General features: G+C 42.3%; 2 protein-coding genes across 3 annotated transcripts; both read right to left on the bottom strand.

Annotated features, from left to right (window-relative positions):
- Window positions 1-3107: 3107 nt before the first annotated feature.
- LOC127294799 (aspartic proteinase Asp1) lies at window positions 3108-5456 on the bottom strand. The gene is made up of 8 exons (XM_051324695.2): window positions 5261-5456; window positions 5029-5152; window positions 4673-4902; window positions 4327-4587; window positions 3933-4071; window positions 3649-3831; window positions 3491-3563; window positions 3108-3379 (listed from the first exon to the last, which is right to left on the bottom strand). The coding sequence occupies exons 1-8, from the start codon at window positions 5371-5373 to the stop codon at window positions 3276-3278; spliced, it is 1227 nt and encodes a 408-aa protein (XP_051180655.1). The 5' UTR covers window positions 5374-5456; the 3' UTR covers window positions 3108-3275.
- Window positions 5457-10088: 4632 nt separating this feature from the next.
- LOC127294798 (aspartic proteinase Asp1) lies at window positions 10089-13039 on the bottom strand. 2 transcript variants are annotated; one of them, XM_051324694.1, is made up of 8 exons: window positions 12796-13039; window positions 12284-12401; window positions 11940-12172; window positions 11612-11848; window positions 10923-11061; window positions 10659-10841; window positions 10498-10567; window positions 10089-10409 (listed from the first exon to the last, which is right to left on the bottom strand). In XM_051324694.1, exons 1-8 carry the CDS (start codon window positions 12948-12950, stop codon window positions 10297-10299), a joined length of 1248 nt encoding a protein of 415 aa, XP_051180654.1. In that variant the 5' UTR covers window positions 12951-13039; the 3' UTR covers window positions 10089-10296. The 2 variants fall into 2 exon arrangements, with proteins under 2 accessions (XP_051180654.1, XP_071674938.1); XM_071818837.1 differs by having other exon boundaries at window positions 11940-12401.
- Between the last annotated feature and the right edge of the window lie 5435 nt (window positions 13040-18474).

The raw sequence follows: 18474 nt of genomic DNA on the forward strand, positions 1-18474 counted from the left end.
CTTGTTAACCCGGCATCAGAATGAGAAAGAACCACACATGCTGCATATATTGGGCACGAAGAACTCCGGTTTGCAAGACATCACCCCTACGCATCAAGCCAGTCTGGCCTGACTATATGGTTCCCTCTCTTGACGAGAGCGTCCAATCGCCCTTTGGGGGAAGGAAGCCACAAAGAAGGGAAGACCGAAGCAATAGAGCTAGGAGATTCAGCCAAAACAGGTGTAGTCCGAGAAGACGCCTTCCGCTCGCCCTTCTCGGGAAGCAAGCCTCGAAGGAGGGAGGACACTGCGCGGAAACAAGGACAACCGCAAGAATGAAACAAGGACTCACTAACCCAGCATTAGAGGGACTGATCCGAAAGGTAGGAGAAGGACACAATATAGGAATCTGGTGGATAAATTTGCTAGGACACTGCAGAAGAGAGCACGAAGGACTAGGTGGCCAAATTGGGAGAGAAGATAGCTACATGGGCGCCAGAGAGGAAGAAATTGCAGCCACACGATAGGGCAACGCACGAGACGTTGTGGTTCCTATGCGACGCCTTCAAGAAGTATAACGATGCCAGGGAGCGCCGTCGTCGCAAGGCTTTCACCCGGAAACACACCGGAAGGAGGTACAGCTCCTAGACCACGCCTTCAACAATAAGCGACGCTAAAAAGCGTTGTCGTGGTCGCTCAAACATGAAACCGGAGAAGGAATTTCTCCCGGAGAAAGCACCTCACCTCAAACTCAGGGCACTGTTTGTGACACCTCTGGAAGAGGCGCTGGTCACCATCGACGTTGCACCAGGCAGAGCATGCACGCGCTAGCCAGCTGAAACAGGACCGACCAGAACCAGGCCCGCACAAACGCGGTTGCACACCAAAAATCCATAGCATGGGCGAAGCAGAGCCGCCGATCGTCGGAGCAGGGGACCAGGGGAGGAGACCGAGTGCAGCAGGGCGGTTGGGCCACCAGGCAGCAGATGACTGGAGGCAGGGTCCCAACGCTCGCAGCTAGACCCGATGGACATGACGCCAGCAGGAGAGGTCGTCGCCGCACGGCGGCGGCGCGGTCGGGCACCGAGCCTAGAACCAGGTGTGCCAAGGGACAGCAGAGCGAGGCCTGTCAGGCTGTCAGCGGACCATGCCCGCACGCCGGGGAGAAGACGGTGGCCAAGGTTTGCAGATTGGGGGGGAGGGATTCGAAGGGGAGGAAGGGAGCGCGTGGGATAGAGCTGTAACCCCGCCGCCACCATATACAGGGGACAGCCTCCTTTTAGGCGGCGGCCGGTGTGTCTTGTTTGTGTACTTGTGATGGGGATCATTTCAGCAATGACGCCGAGTCTAGTCATGCAACCTTTTATATTTGAGACGTACTAATGCAACTTATGGGAGTGATGTCGTACACTAATCAAATGAAGGTTGGAGGTAATTTGCCCTTTGTTCATTGGTACTAGCATATTCGAACTAGAGAAAACACTGCCTTTCTGATGACAAACTGTAGGTACCTGGGTCAGAACAGTTGCTAATAATATTATTCTCCCTCCAATGGTGCCACTAATTTAGTATAAAGTTGTACTAGATCTGTTATAAACGCTTATTATACATCGGAGTGAGTAGTAAATTTCTCCTGCAGAACCTCACATTCCCGTTTGTTGAGACAGTTCCTTGCTATGGTGTGCAGAAAATTCGGTGGTACACTAGTAATGCACCAAGGGGTGGGCCAAAAACTGCTTTTGTTCTTCCTTGTGTACTCGGGGTAAGAGGATTGGACCAAAATTCTGCTTACGTTCTTTCCTGTGTACATGCGCTAAATGGGTTGGCAAAAGATCTGCTTGTGGTCTTCCTTGTGTACTTGGGCTAAATGCGTTGGACCAAATAACTGCTTATGTTCAATTATCGTACAGTTTTTTGAAATAACCATATAGGGAATATTTCATTAGACAATCCTTTTGCGGATATTACACATATGATCACCAGACGAGACACATAGACAAATATACGTGTCAAGCAACTCTGCATAAGGAAGTCCATAAGAAGTAAAATTACAATTCCACCCTTAGAGAAACATGTGCCTCGTCGAAACGTCGTACATCGTCCTCCTCCGCCACCATGGTAGCGCCCAAAAAAGAGGTGAATATCCTCCATACCTAGATCTGGGAGAGCACCATCGCATTCAAAGATGCTTTTCGAACCGATGAACCGGGTTGTCGCTAGCGACGGACCCGAGACTTTGTGGCACGTCAGCCAAGGATCTTCCCCGTGGTCACTGAAACCCAACGCCGTGATCTTCACCCGACATAGTCAAACAGAGAAACATCGCTGCCTGCCATCATCCACATGCCCAACTACAAGAGTGTCGAACACCAACAACCGGACACAAATCTCACTGGTTCCAGAGACTATTGAGATGACCAGGCCACCTGCTCCCCGATGCCACTGGTTGGAGCGATGTCGAGATGGAGGAAAAACATAGGCAAATTATTCTGACATGGGGCGGTCTCCTCCATAGAAGCGGTGCCTCAAGGAACCACTAGGCCAAGCCTAACTATAGACCGGAGTAGTCAATCCTAGTCCCAACCCCCTGAGACCGTCGCCGGAGCAGCCGATGGAGGAGGCAGGGACCGGCGACTTGGCCGACGTAGTCGGGAGCAGATGGGACGCCGGTCAGATCTCTTTCCCTGTAGCGGGTCGAGGCAGCAAAAAAACTAATTATCGTACAGTTGTGCATTGTGTCATACTCCCAAAAAAATCTGAAACTGCCTTCAAAAAAAAAAACTGAAACTGGACAAAGGGTTGCCTGAAATCTTCAGATCCCCAATTAGATTCGATACGCAGAGACCAAACTTCGGTCCACTCAGTACGCCAAGCAACACGTTTCCGTTGTACCTCGTCTGATTTACACCTTCCTTGCAGTAAGAATATATTTCTCGAATAATCATATACTGGAGTACTGTACTACATTCACATGAGAATTGTGCTTGATTCCACTTGCAGTAAATTCTTCAAGCATAAACTCATGAATGATGTAGTTTCCTTTTTTCCTTTTATGTTTTTACCTCCTAATGAAAACTACGTGCAGGCCAGCTTTACATTTTCCGGATAAACTAAGACATGTGCGGGAATGGTACCAAACGACTCCATTTTATTTTATTATCATGGGAAAGAGGATCATATAAAAGGATTTCAGAACATCCCTTCGTTCATGTTCAGCTATGATTCCTTCTCTACTCCCACTTCCGATCTACGGGGTTATCTTGTAGCGCAGTCTATAGCACTGCAAACTTCTTCGCTCAGAGACGCGAAGTGGTAGCAGAGTATTTGCAATCTCCGCTAGCCCATCCAATCCTCCCTTGCTCGTTGTCATATACCACAAGCATATCCCGCATCGTAGCATCTGCAAAACACAAGATCACAACAACGGAAACCATTATTACAATGAAACATGCCTGGTGTACTTACTAGTTTCAGAAACTGAAATCAATATGTTCGTCAGGTTAATTCACACCTCCAATTATGATCCTCTCGTTTTGACCAACGTCAGATCCATTGAGGATGCCCAAGCACGCAATGTTATTTTCCTGTCACAAATATTCAAACACGTGTTAGTTTCTATGATTTGCTGCACAGCACTGTTTACAGTTAATTGAGTCGTCAAAGGTTTACCACGCGGATGAGATAGTTTTTGGGAAGAAGAGTCATGACAATGTTGTTGTCAAATCGCAACGTCAGTATCCCAGACGGCCTGCTGACGTCGTCGAAAGGTTCGACTGTCCCTCTCCGCATCCAGCAGTTAGGAAGGGCATGATGACGCACCGGGTCGAGTGTGTTTCCAATAATAGCTTTCAGCTGCAAGGATCCAAATGCCATGACTTGCATGTCCAATGCGAATCTCTGATCAAAATGCATGGGCAACATAGTAGTAGTAATGCAAGTTGTTAGAATTTTACTTTCGCGACAAGGGGCTTGTATATCTGGGTAGGCACGTAGGTGTAGGTAGCACCACTGTCAAAGACCACGTTCATTCCGTTTGCGTATATCTGCTGTCCATCCAAATGCAGCGTTGCTTGGCCTGGTGAGTAGTGAAGACTGAAAAAAAAAACAATCTTGTAAGTATAATGTTTGGAACCAAGTGAAAAGAAAAGAAGTACTATCGATAACCTTCTCTAAGTGTGGATATCAGTGTTATGCATGCAAAGGTTGCGATTTGACAGATGTGCGGAAACCAAACACTGAATTGTTTTTTCGCCAATAACCAAAAACTGAAATTTACACCCCAATCCCCATCAATTCAGGATCGGGGTCACAAACGGAGCAATTTTTTTGATGGGCGGTAGTGCTTACCCGTATTTTTTCAGTGGTGCCCAGGTCATGCCGGTGGAGGGCAACTTATCATAGTCCCCAATGAAGAGGTAGCCCCCTCCTTTCCTGCTGCTGCTGCTGCTGAGGCAATGCCCAATGACATCCTTGGTGATCACCCCGTGCGCCTTGAGTTGCGCCACGAAACCTACCTTTCCCATCCCAAGACCAAGGAGGCCGTGTGCTGCTGGCGCCGGCGTTGGCTTCGGTCCTGGCAAGTTCTTGAGTCTCTGGTCATATCCACAGCTTCGCAAAACGAAAGGTGAAAATCATCAACATCCAAATCCAGTAGGCACTCAACACGCAGCAACATTTTCAGTTAGTGTCATACCCGAACACAATGAGCTCATTTCTTCCCCCACCGAGAGAGATCGTGTCGTTGACGAGGACACCTTGTGTCCTCATGTCGACGTACCCAATTTCGTAGTGGCACTCATGTGGATGTTTCCTTGGGCATCGAGGTCTCCTACCAGGCAGGTCTGCGTGCAGTGAAGTACAGAACGGGTCTTTACAGTCCACCCTCAGGTTGGCAGGTCCTGGCTTGTAAAAGCGTTTTACCCCCTGGAAAATCAGCACCAAATCAAGAAAAATATCATGCAAAGATTGTTGTACATTCTTTGCCAATATACATTTGGCGTCAAACACATACGTTACAATCGTAAGTAAGAGGTTACGAGTGTGATTTACCGGGCTTCCGTGGCAGCGGTGGTGTGGGTGCTGGCACTCCAGCCAGGTGACGTTGCTGCCAGTGTCGATGTCCAGGGAGTAGGGCTGCAGGGGTTCACCAATGTTCATCGTAACAAGGAAGTGGCTGCAGAGGTACAGAAAAAAACGTGTTAAAATGTATGCAGAAAACCTCAAATCTGATAAGGATGATCAAAGCTTTGCCAATTGCCATGAAAGGATCGGAGAAACATACCCAGTAGGGTAGACATTGCCTTCGAGCGGGTACTTGATGTAGGAGGCGGAGGAGGGCGCTAATGGAAGCAGGAGCAACAGGAGACCGATGATCGGAGACCACATGGCAGCCATGGTGGGGGAAGAGGGCAAAACGCTGGCTTGAGCTCTAGAGTTCTGCTTCTCTGCTGAAACTCTCTGTTTCTTTGGATGGTGCGAACAAAGTGGTGTGGTATTTATAGCCGCTGGCTTCGGAGCCTAGTTCACTCCACTGCTTTGTGTGCTTTAGTCCATTTTTTCTTAAGCTCTTTTTGTGGGTCCAGTGTTGATTTTCTTCTCAAGCGATGGGTACTCGGGCTTAGCAATTTAGGTTGGCCACAGGTACATATGCATAATTATCGTTTCTAAAATATTACTCCCTGCCTTTCATAATGAAAAACTGGCATTCCTGTTTCCTGACTACTAAATCCTTGTTTGGAGAAAGGGAATTTTCCCAAATTCCGGCAGGAATAGAACAAAATTCTGTCAAATTAATGTGAATTTCATGTACAAGGCTCAGTGATATTAAGGCCAACGAGAAGATTCATAGAAAAAACACATTATTTTCGTTTACATAATCATATCACTCAAGTGAATACGATGGTTGGCTAGCCGGAGCGCAATCGGTGGTGATATACTTATACTAGCCCTCTATTTTTATGAATTCACACAAATAAATGACCGATAAATAGTGATGTTGAGCATGACACTCTATAGAAGATTAGTGATCAAAGTGGTGTGGTATATCTATATCCGTTGGCTTTGGAGCTTAGTTCCCTCCACTGCTTTGTGTAGCTTAGTTTTTTTAGAGCTTTTTTCTGTGTTTTCAGTGTTGATTTTCTTCTCAAGTGATGGGTATTCGGGCTTAACAATTTAGGTGGACCATAGGTACATATGCATAATCATCTTTTCTAAAATCATAATGAACAAATGACCTTCGTGTTTCCTGACTACTAAATCCTTGTTTGGAGTGAGACCGAAAAGTTCCTTGTTTGGAGCAAGGGACTTTTCTCAAATTCCAGGAGGAATAGAACAAACTTCTTTCAAACTAATGTGAATTTCATGTGTTCCAAATGAGGCCCAGTGAAATTAAGGCTGAGTTTTCATTTACATAATTGTATCACTCAAGTGAATATGATGGTTCTCTAGAGCACAAGGGTTGTGATATAATTATACCATCAATTCATTTTTTAGATTTTACACAAATGAGTGACCTGTAAATAGTGATTCTGTGCATGACACTCGGAACTCACCAGATCAGTAATAGGTATACTTAGCTTTCTATTAATCTCAATGAAATTATAGGCTAAATGACTTAAGCATTTCCCACAAGATACTGTATTGAGGACAAATTTCAGATAAATGATGGCATGCCAAACGATACACATCTGGTAAACTAATGAGGCATCACAGGTTTTTCAGCTAATTTTTTTACTTCAGAAATTAGAAAAAAAACAACTTAATCTGATCTACTTAGCTGTACATGATACACACATATGCAATGTAACTTCCAGGTTGTGCATGTAGGCATATATTTACGGCACAAAGTTCTTAAATTGTACAGAAATTCCATAGTTGTTTAAACTTATACACTGAAGTGTTCATGAAGTATAGATGAAAATAGTGGTTTATTTCTAGTAAGATAACCGCAAAACAGAATCATATTTCCCAGAATGTTCACAATTATGTCTCCGTCAATTCTGAAGCACACTTTCCTCAATTGTGCTCACACAATAGGATAAGCAGTTACATTGCAAAATATGTACCAATAGTATTGTGGATAACGCACAAATATATAAGGACACTAAGGAGGGTGGTTTCAATCTCCGCTCCATCAAGCAACAATTATTTGGAAATTAGAAAGATAAGGAAGCATGCCTCATGAAACGACTTGGCGAGTTCTAAATGACTTAAACATTTCCCACAAGATACTCTGTAGAAGATACATTTCAACTAAATGATGACATGCCAAATGTTACATGTCCAGTAAACTAACGACCAGTGGCAGAGCAACATATTGTTTATGTTGTCAAGTGACATCACATAAATTTGGTTAGTACCATGATTTAAGCGATACACCAATTTTGACTCTACAAGTAGTATAAATTGACCTCACTGGCCTCATTATTAACCCAGTTTGGGATTTTGCATTACTCACTGCTAATCTCAGCGCCACCGCTGCTAACAAGGTATCACATTTTTCATCTCAATTTTTTTACATCAGAGATTAGAAAAAACTAAACTTATTTTGATCTACTTAGATGTATATGCCACACATATATGAAATGTAACTTCCAAGATATACATATAGGCACATATATTTACTGCAAAAAATCATTAATTATGTGAACATATATATATTAAAGCGTGCATGAACTATATATTAAAACAATGGTTTATTTCTAGTAAGATAACCACAGAAGAGAAAATCATTAATTATGTGAACATATATATATTAAAGCATGCATGAACTATATATTAAAACAATGGTTTATTTCTAGTAAGATAACCACAGAAGAGAAAATAAACATTGCCAGAATGTTCTCATTTCTGTATCAGTCATTTTTGAAGTACACTTTCCTCTATTATGATCACAAGAAATGGATAAACAATATTACATTGCAAAATATGTCTGATCGCTCATTGTGGAAAGCGCGGAAATAGATAAGGAAATTAAGGAAGACGGTTTTGATCTCCACTCCATCAAGCAACAATTATTTGGAAACTAGAAAGATAAGGAAGCATGCACCATACGATGAAAAGGACAATATGATACATGAACTGACAACTGAAACTATTGCTACTAATGTACTATCACAACTGGCAAGGCTATTTACAGTACACAACACAACAGAACGATTATTCCAGTGTTCGGTTCAATACAGAAGTTTGGTTTCCGTATACATGTGGTGTGGAAATTCAAGTAAGATGACTAAAAGGTTTTTGAACTTATTAAGTATCATGAGATAGATTAGTAAACTGTTGTAAATCATAATCTCACATCATCCTTGCTATGCTCTCTCAATGTTTAAACTATAAATCAACAGAAAAAAAGGTAGTATGACTTTTTATCGTAGATTTTTTGATTCATCGGTGCAATTTTTTGCATGTGACTAACACAACGCGTGCTATGATTTGAATATAAAGTGAGGCATCAAAGGTCAAAATTGAAGCTCAGCATGCCCAAAGTATTATTTATTTATGTTTGATCTGAAAAATCTATACCTAATCAGTTGCGGACTGCCATGTGCTCATAAACATTACTACTGTGCATCATAAGTCAGCAATCAGGATTTCTTTTTGCAAGTTTCAGACTAGAGATGGAACACTCATGTTAAAAAGGATGCAATTTCAGTTTACTACTCACAGTTCATATTACAGTCATACTGCGTGAATGGCAGATGATCAGGAAATATAGTCACAGAAGGCGTACTCACAATGTTACCTGCCTGGTCCAGTGGAGGATTTGGTTCCAACCCAATGTAAAGCATACAATTGTTCAAAAAAATCGGAAGCATGCAAACATCGAATATATTGCATATAAAAAAATTAGAGCTTCAACTAAACGTCATGCTAGAGTAAGGAATCCATCTTGCTATGAACAGGAGAATCAAACATTTTTGTGAACTTACTATTTGCCTCTGCTACATGCTCATCCATATCTGCATTCACCCCTCATTTGCCCAGGCATGTTAAAGCAGTACAGACTTTATTTGGATGGCAATAGCTGGCATTCATTTAGATTATTATAGTAAACTTTATTTGTTGTGCAATAAATAGTATTGTAATCACCTTGAATAATTCGTTATATTTAGAAAGATTCTCTCTGTTTCAGTCATTTTTCTTTTATCAGTTATATTCACATAGAAGGGATATATAGTATTATGTTGCAAAATAAATATGTAGTGATGAACTGATAAAAGATCGTTCCAAGATGCACCTCCAAGAAGCAAATATTTTAAAACAAAAACATAAGTAGGGAGCATCTTGCTATTAAAACGAGAATAGTCTAAGCTAGCTACAGCTAGTTATGTCCTACAGAAACTCATTAGGTAATTATTTTACACTCAGGTACAACAAAATGTCTACAATGTTAAGTACATGTCATCAGCTGGTACATAGTGTCACATTGTAGTTGAGATGCAGCATTTCTGTTCTGTGTCAATGTTTAGAGATCAAGCAATAGCTAAACCACATTAGAGAGTAATCACTGCAAATTTTATTAAGTATCTTGTTATTTTGCACCTTTTTAATCAGTAGAATCTTGTAAGGGGTTGTGTGATGATAACGCAACTCACGTTTGATGTGAGAATTTAAGGCGAGGCGGCAATGTGGGTCAGAACCAGTGCACCTGGCCTCAGAGTCGTTCTCCCAGCAAACTTGGATGTTCACTAGTTTCCTGTTTTTGTGCTGTAATGTACTACCTCCGTCCAGTAATATAAGATGTTATTACAGTATAGGTTGTAATAACATCTTATATCACGGGACAGAGAGAGTACATCCAAGGAGAGCTGTACCCCTAACTCTATATTTTCACTAAAATTAAATGCAAAGGTCATTTGTATCTTTTGAAAAGAAATTATCATCCACAACCTAAAGGTCAGCATGTGTAAATTTTGATCTGAACATCCCATACCCAGTTAGTTGCACTCTGGTGTGTACATATAACATTACTATAGCACATCAGTCCACAATAAGAATTTTATTTAACTTGTCCATTACCTGCATATTCCAGGGAAGCATTCACTTTTGCAACCGTTTAAAACATAGAAGAATCACATATTTGCAGTTAAATTTTTTAAAGCTTCAAGTAAGACATGTAAAATATAGACTCCATTTCATTATGAACAGGAAGAGCATACACATTAGTAATTTCCTATCCGCCTAAACTGCATACTAATCCTTCTCTCTTTTCTACTTTATTTCCCCGAGGCCCATGTTCATACACTACATACTTTATTCAGATGGAAAGAGCTGGCATTCTACAGTGCTTGTTTAATGATTCAATCTGAAAAATGGTCAAGGAAAGGAAGACATAGTAGACTTAGTGCTTCTATTGCATGATCCACGGATCCAGCCAAGCTGCCCTCTCTCATTGTCATAAATTATTATCTGATCCTGCATTGTGATGTCTACAGAACAGAAGAAAAATTGCGATTATTACAAAAAGATGCACGCATCCTAATTAGAGAAACCATACTATATGTAAGAATGTTGTACCTCCAATCACATTGAAATTCAGTTTAGCCACTGAACCATCAAGGACGCCCAAGCACACATTCCCATTTTTCTGCACAAAAGAGTGAGGATAATTTAGCCTTCACTTCTTCAGTAAAATGTTTATTAAAAAATTACTGCGAGTTGGGTTATCAAATGTTTACAGTGACAATGAGGTAGTTCTTAGGAGGGATCTCCATGACAGAATTCTTCGCAAAGCTCAAGAACAGTGATTTGAAATCCTTCTCAACATCAGACACAGATTTGAACACATTCTGCCCTTTCCAGCAAAGCGGCAGACTGGGGTCTGACACTTGTTTAAGTGACTTGCTGAGACTAGCTTTTAGCTGCAAGATAAGCATCTGATTAATTTACTGTTTATTTCTTCAGAATCATGGAAGTTAGAATGAATTGTAGTTGAAATCTACCGCAGAAACAGTCGCTTGATATGGCTGTGCAGTAAAGTAGGTATAAGTGCTGCCACTGTCAAATACCACCTCCATGGGCTTAACACCTAGTGAACGTCGGTCAAAGTACAGTGTTCCTGAGCCCGGTGAGTAGTAATTCCTGAAAGCAAAATGTCTTATTATGTGTGAACTGTGAAAGCAAAAAAAGAAAAATCTTACTGGAACCTTTATAGCAGTATTATTTACAGAACCTATGGAATTCAAGCTTGTAATCCTAAATAATAGGCACTGAATTTATGTGGTAAGCAGAGTCTGACTTAACATGTTTTAACAAACAAAAATTATTTACCCTTTCTCCTAAGTACCTCAACTGATTGAAATTAAGATATATAATTCACTGCTTGATCATAATCATGGAACTTTCAACAGAGTAGCAAAAAAATTGATGCAAAAAAATGTTTAGCTTCATGTAACTGAAAAGAACAAAAACATGGGAACAATTTCAATATTTATTGGTTCTATCTCGACATGTTGTTTTTAGAACCATGGTGATCCATTTAGGTTCTCTCATGTCCCTGGTGATCAAGAACTCAAACTAAACACAACTGTAGCCCAACTCTTATACTCGGGGAAAATACAAGATTTGCATTTGCCAACAAATCTACAGAAGTTCTCTTACTCAATTTTTTTAAGAATAATGTAATTCTTACCCAGATGTGCTGCGAACCATGGGCGCCCAAGTTGCACGCGAAGTGGGTACGACATCATCCCCGAAGAAGAGGAACCCTCCTCCGTTCGTGCTGAGGCAATGGCCAATGACATTCTTTGCGATCCCTTGCTGCTTCAGCTGCGAGAGCAGGCTAACTGATCCCTTCCCAAGCCCAAGCAAGCCGTCTGTCGCCACCTGCGCTGCGCCATTCTTCCCCACTTGCTGGTCATACCCACAGCTGCGCAAAAAAGAAGCAATTAAACATCAAGAACAGAATCCAGTCACCACCACTAAGCCAACGCATCACAAATTGGAATTATATTAATTACCCAAAGGCGAGGCTTGCACGGACGCTGGATGAATTTCTCAGGGACAGCGTGAAGTTGTCGGCGACGAGCACGCCAAGCGAAGTTGCGCTGTCCGTGTACTTGATCTGGTAATCGCACTGCTGCGGTACAGCGCATTTCTTGGTAGGGCTCTCTGCGCCGTGCAGTGTAGTGCAGGCCGACGCTGCGCAGGGAACAAGCTTGTTCTTCGTTGGCTTGTACAGTTGGTGTGGCACCTGCAAACACCACACCATCAGGAAGAACATCAGGCACGAAACCTTGGGGAAAAGAGAAAAATACAGGCCTGCATTTCGTACCGAATCAAGGAGTAGAATTAGTGAGTGTACCTTGTTGCAGCTTTGGCAGGGAGCGTCGCACTGCAGCCAGGTGAGGTCGCTGCCGGTGTCGACGTCGAGGAAGTATGGCTTCGCCGGGTCCCCGATGTTCATGGTGGCATAGTAATGGCTGCACAGAGACAGCGAACAGATTTGTCGGACACAGAATCGGCATTGAACAAACAAACCCGTGGAAGAACAGAAGAAAAAAGAAGAAGCAGAGGACGCAAAACTGAAAACTGGAAATCATTTTGTGGAGCGCGCGCGTGAAGTCAAAAGTATGTTGGGACTTTGTGACGGCGCCTTTGGTCAGGCTAAGAGCAACGCCCGCGGAGGCACGGAGACGACAATGGACGACTGGCAGTCGCAAGAAACCAACCAACCAAAGCTTTGGAATACTGTACTTGTTTTTTACTGATGAAAAAGATGATCGGATTTTCCCAACTACGCGCAAAGAACCCGAAGAATTCCTAAGAAGCAAACCAATCTGACGAGTGGGAGGGGGGCCGGAGGAGAGCGCGTACCCGGTGGGATAGACATCGCCCTGGAGCTGGAACACGGCGGAGGAGGAGGACGACGGGGGCTTGGCCGGCGTCGCGGCGCGCGCTGGACCGGGCGCGAAGGGGAGCAGGAGGAGGAGCACGAGGCAGGTGGCCGCGGCCCACCTGGCGGGCGGCATGGCGGGAGCCGGGAGGAAGGTGGCGGCGCGCGGATCGCTGGATGGTTGGTGGACCAGTGTGAAGAGCTGTCACGCTAGTTTGTTTTGGTTGGAAGAGGAAACGCGGACGCGCCGAGGACTCGAGAAGGTATTTATAGCGGGGGAACGGAGCACGCGCTTGTTGGAAACCTTCTGCCCGGTTTCTCCTTTTTCTCTCCTTTTGTTTTGAATTTTTTTCGTTTTTACGAGAGATTCAATACTCTCTCTCAATTTTTTTTACTTCGCGTTCTTTATTTAGTCTATAAGTAAGAAACATAGTAAATAATATCAACTTCTATTCAATATTAAATAGTACAATATAAAATATACTTTATGATAATTTTAATACAACAGATTTTGATATTGATATTACCTTAAATACTTAATCAAAGTTTACAAAGTTTGAATTTTCCTAGACCCGGAACCAGATCACAAAGTAATTATGAGCGGGGAGAATATCTTAGTCAAATTTTTAGGCACCTACTCTTGGACTGTGTGGTGGCGCATCAAGTCTGAGCCTAGGCGCTCGGCTGATGGGAGCAACGGCGGAGCCAGGAAAACTTTATGAAGGAGGACGACCAGACAAGATCACTCTTGTGCAGAAAATATTGTCAAAAATGATACTCTCTTCATCCATATATAAGTGTACATGCGCGTTTTTCAAGATAAATTATGAAGTGGAGCCAAAAATACATTAGGAAGATGCAAACCAATATCTCTTTTTTTTTCACCTTCAATGAGCTAAGTGCATGTAGAAAACAAGGAGAATTTATACTTAATATTATTGGATTTGATTTCCGTGCGATGAGAGAGAAACATTTTTTGCTACATTAAAATGCATTGGGAAGATATGAGTACACTCTTTTGTGGACATAATTTAGAGCCAGATGTACACTTACTTGAGAACGGAGGGAGTAGAGCTGTAGTGGCAAAATGAAATTTTCCACTAATTATATCATCAATGGTTGTCACAAACCATTAAAACTGGGGAAGAGGGGGACGGGGTTCCTTCTGCATGCATGCAAGAATGTAGCAAGGATTTTGTACTTTTAGGATCTTCTGTGAACATCAATTAAACATACAAGGTTCTAGATGCAAGAAATCGAGGGTAGTAAACAATTTTTTGCATGTTGGGGGGGCTGGTCGTTGCACCTCACGGGCCCTAGATTTTGGCTTTGTCCCTTCCAGTGGTTGGTGGGTGTGGCCTGGAGGTGAGGCTCTTGAGTCTTGAGTGAGGGAAACCCTTGTCCGACAGCAGAGGACACAACATAGGTGATGTTGTGGGTTCCATTCTCCTTCTTGAAGGTGACATTGAGGTTCATTCATCCCTCCCTAGGTTAACATACTACAAAAAATACTACTCCCTCCGACTCATATTATTTGCCAATGAAATTGATGTATCTATAATTAAAATATGTCTAGATACATCTATATTAGTCTCAAGTAATATGAATCGGAGGGAGTACTCCCATTGTGCCAAAATATAGTGCCTATAAGATTTTTTCGAACCAACATTTACAATGTGAAATTAATGCCATCGGATTTATCATAAAGTATTTTATGGTATAAATTAGGTATTGTAAATATGTATAATTTTTGTAATAAACAACAAACTTGATCAAAGTTAGTGTGTAGTTTGTACTAGAACAAAACGCAAAGCATACATGTCGTATGCGTATTTTGCACTGACCTATCTGCGCGCTACCTCTACTAGCCACCTCGCCGTTATCTCAACCGTGTGTTTTCTTTGAAAACCAAGCGATTTGGTAGCATGTCTGTCTTTTTTTTCGGGGACCTGTCTGTCTGTTTACAGGCTCCAAGTAGTTGTATCACGAACGTATTTCTCTCCTACTCGGATGTCGGATCCGGTGATGATCGTCTATGCCTGCGCGCTCCCCATCCTGTTACATTCGTCTTCAGCGGCTCGTCCCTGCCGTTAGCTAGCTTGCTGGGGGGCACTCTGCTTAGAGCAAGTATAATACTACCTCCGATTCAAGGAATAAGGCGCCCTCGCTTTACGTGCTTTTCGTTTGACCAAGAATTACTTCAAATATATAAAGATTGTTTGTATGAAATTAGCATCATTAGAAAGTGCTTTTCAATACGAATTCAACGATACTAATTACATATAATATAATCAAAATTTTATTGTTTAATTTTTATGATCAAAGTTCGTTTTGAAATACGTGTGCGCCTTATTTCTTGGGACGGAGGTAGTAAGTTCTAATCAGCTGGCTATAAGGATTAAAATAACATATTGTTGATTAGTTGGAGGAGAGAGAAGGAGAGAGAAGAGGAGTGGACTCTAATGCAAGAGCCAGCTCTAGCACGTGCTCCTAGGCACTTTGTGAGAGTGAAAAGTGAGTCATGCATTGATAAAATAGTACAAATTTATAGCTCACTATTGTACATGTTAGCTCTAAATGGACTATAGATGACATAGCACTTAGCTTATAGCCAGCAGTTGGCTCTACTATTAAACTTGCTCTTATCCAGCTATTATGCCGCCGTCTCTGTTCTCACGTTGCCGCCACTCTGCGCGCTCGCATCGTATTCGTATCAAATACCGAACGCAGTAGGAATACATGCTAACCACGTTTGCCACGTGGTGTTGTGAGTGCTCCGGCGGCTGTTTATCAGTGACTCGATCTGCATGTAAACTTTCGAGGTCGTACTAATCAGTGGGTGTTCCGGCGACGGAGAAAGCCAGTCCGTTTAGGCCTCGAATCGGAAACAAAGCTAGTATTCAGGCCCATTACACTACGGGAGAGATCGAGTATGCCGACGGCCGCCAGCCGTCGGCACAGCCCAGAAGGCCATCGGCACAAGCTGTGCCGACGGTGACCGTCGGCGTAGCGTCGTCGGCATAGTTCTGGTCGGGGTCTGCCCAATTACCGTCGGCACAGACTGGCCGTCGGTACAGATTGTTGTGCCGACGGTTTAACCGTCGGCATAGTATTTCAAAATTTTCAAATTTATTTTCGAAAAAATATTCAAAAAAAAAATTGAAAAAATAATTTTTTTATTTTTTTCACTTTTCTTCTTCTACTTTTTTACTTGTTAATCTTTCACAATCACACTTAGTATACTTAATCTTAGCTCAAATTGCACTTGTGGTCAAACTTCCCAGTTTGAAAAAATAATTTTTTTATTTTTTTCACTTTTTTCTTCTACTTTTTTACTTGTTAATCTTTCACAATCACACTTAGTATACTTAATCTTAGCTCAAATTGCACTTGTGGTCAAACTTCCCAGTTGGTCACCCATCCTCACACTACTCCCACCCCAGCACGCTTAACTTCTTGGTTCTTTTCGGATGAGCTTCCATAAAAGAAATTACACCTTGATGTTAATATTACCATATCTATCGTATTAACCCTTTAACCGTGATGTCACACCTCTATATTTTTGAATTCTAAACAATTACTTAAGTAAACAACAATGAATATATATAAATAATAATAATATAGAATTTGAAAAAACAATTAAATGATTTTATTTTTTGTCTTTTTATTTAATATGAAATAATTAATATTAGTAAATGCGAATTTGGCAAATAATATGTCTAAACTGATCAGAAAAATGAGAGGAATACAAATATGACATCCATATCATCTTTTGAACCTACAAAGTTAACTTACCCAAAAATCATGAGCATTAGATCAAGTACCTCTAGTTTAAATTTGACAGACTTTATCGAAAATGAGGTGGGAAACGGTCTCGGTATGGCATAGTTTGCCGAAACAAGGTCATATTTGGCATGTGTGTGGACCCTAGGATGGGAAGCAAGACCCCGGACGTGGATTTCTAATCCGACCCACGGACAACCATCTTTTCATTTTTAGCGTGCCCAAACGGTTTTTATTTGTGAAGCAGCTACATGGGGCACATTTTAGTATGACGTGAAACCTCCGTGCGATGATAGTAGACCACCTACGCACCACCTATCACATGACATGTGCACAAGTTAGCCTTTTGGGAACCCATGCGGCTTCCGGCGGTGTCCCGCCGAATCCGCTGGAAACTGGACGGATTTGAACTAGGGGTGAACTATCCGTCGCTCCAGAAATTCCAAGAAAATTGTTTTTAGTTCAACGACGCATCACTATATGTGCTAATTTTTGTCCGTTTAGTTTGTTCGCGAATGGGTGCACCCGCACGCCCGGTACGGCGATACCGCATGTCTCGGGGGTCCTGTTTTGGCCAGATGACAATTTGAACGAAGTCAAAAAATCACACGGAGCCGCGTGGCGTCATTTTATATGTCATAGTAACTATTCCATTTGTTAAAACTGGGATATGGCAATTTGTTTGAAAGACCCTTCACGAAAAGGGCTATCATGTCCGGAGTTCTATGGATTTCAGGGGAAATGAGGTGGGAAACGGCCTCGGCATGGCATAGTTTGCCGAAACGAGATCATATTTGACACGTGTGTGGACCCTTGGATGGGAAGCGAGACCCAGACGCGCATTTCTAATCCGACCCACAGACGGCCATATTTTCATTTTTAACGTGCCCAAACGGTTTTTATTTGTGAAACAGCTACATGGGGCGCATTTTAGTATGACATGAAACCTCCGTGCGATGATAGTATACCACCTACACACCACCTATCACATGACATATGCATGCGTTAGCTTTTTAGGAACCCATGCGGCTTCCGGCGGTGTCCCGCCGAATCCGCTGGAAACTAACCGGATTTGAACTAGGGGTGAACTATCCGTCGCTCCAGAAATTTCGAAAAAATTGTTTTTAGTTCAACGACGCATCACTATATGTGCTATTTTTTGTCCGTTTAGTTTGTTCGCGAACGGGTGCACCCGCACGCCCGGTACGGCGATACCGCATGTCTCGGGGGTCCTGTTTTGGCCAGATGACAATTTGAACGAAGTCAAAAAATCACATGGAGCCGCGTGGCGTCATTTTATATGTCATAGTAACTATTCCATTTGTTAAAACTGGGATACGGCAATTATTTTGAAAAACCCTTCACGAAAAGGGCTATCACGTCCTGAGTTCTATGAATTTCAGGGGAAATGAGGTGGGAAATAGCCTCGGTATGGCATAGTTTGCCGAAACGAGATCATATTTGGCACGTGTGTGAACCCTAGGATGAGAAGCAAGACCCCGGACGCGGATTTCTAATCTGACCCACGAGCGACAATTTTTTCATTTTTGGCGTGTGTGAAAGCCATGAAACCTCGAACATTATAGCTCATTTCTAAGAAGATTTGTTTAGGTATTTGAAATATTACATTTTTTATATTTTTCTATGATAGATCTTGTTTTTCTGCAAAATTTGATATATTATACTTATTTTTCTTAATTAGAATGATTTAGTTATGCTTTTTTGAAGATGATCGTGCAGAAATAGAAAAAAACTATGCCGACGGTATAACCATCGGCACAGGTCTGTAGTAAAAAAAAAGAAAAAAAATATTGTGCCGACGGCCAGACTGGTCCTGTGCCGACGGCCAGAACTGTGCCGACCGTCGGCACAACCGG

This window comes from Lolium perenne, chromosome 4 (assembly GCF_019359855.2).
Source record: "Lolium perenne isolate Kyuss_39 chromosome 4, Kyuss_2.0, whole genome shotgun sequence".
NCBI lineage: Eukaryota > Viridiplantae > Streptophyta > Magnoliopsida > Poales > Poaceae > Lolium > Lolium perenne.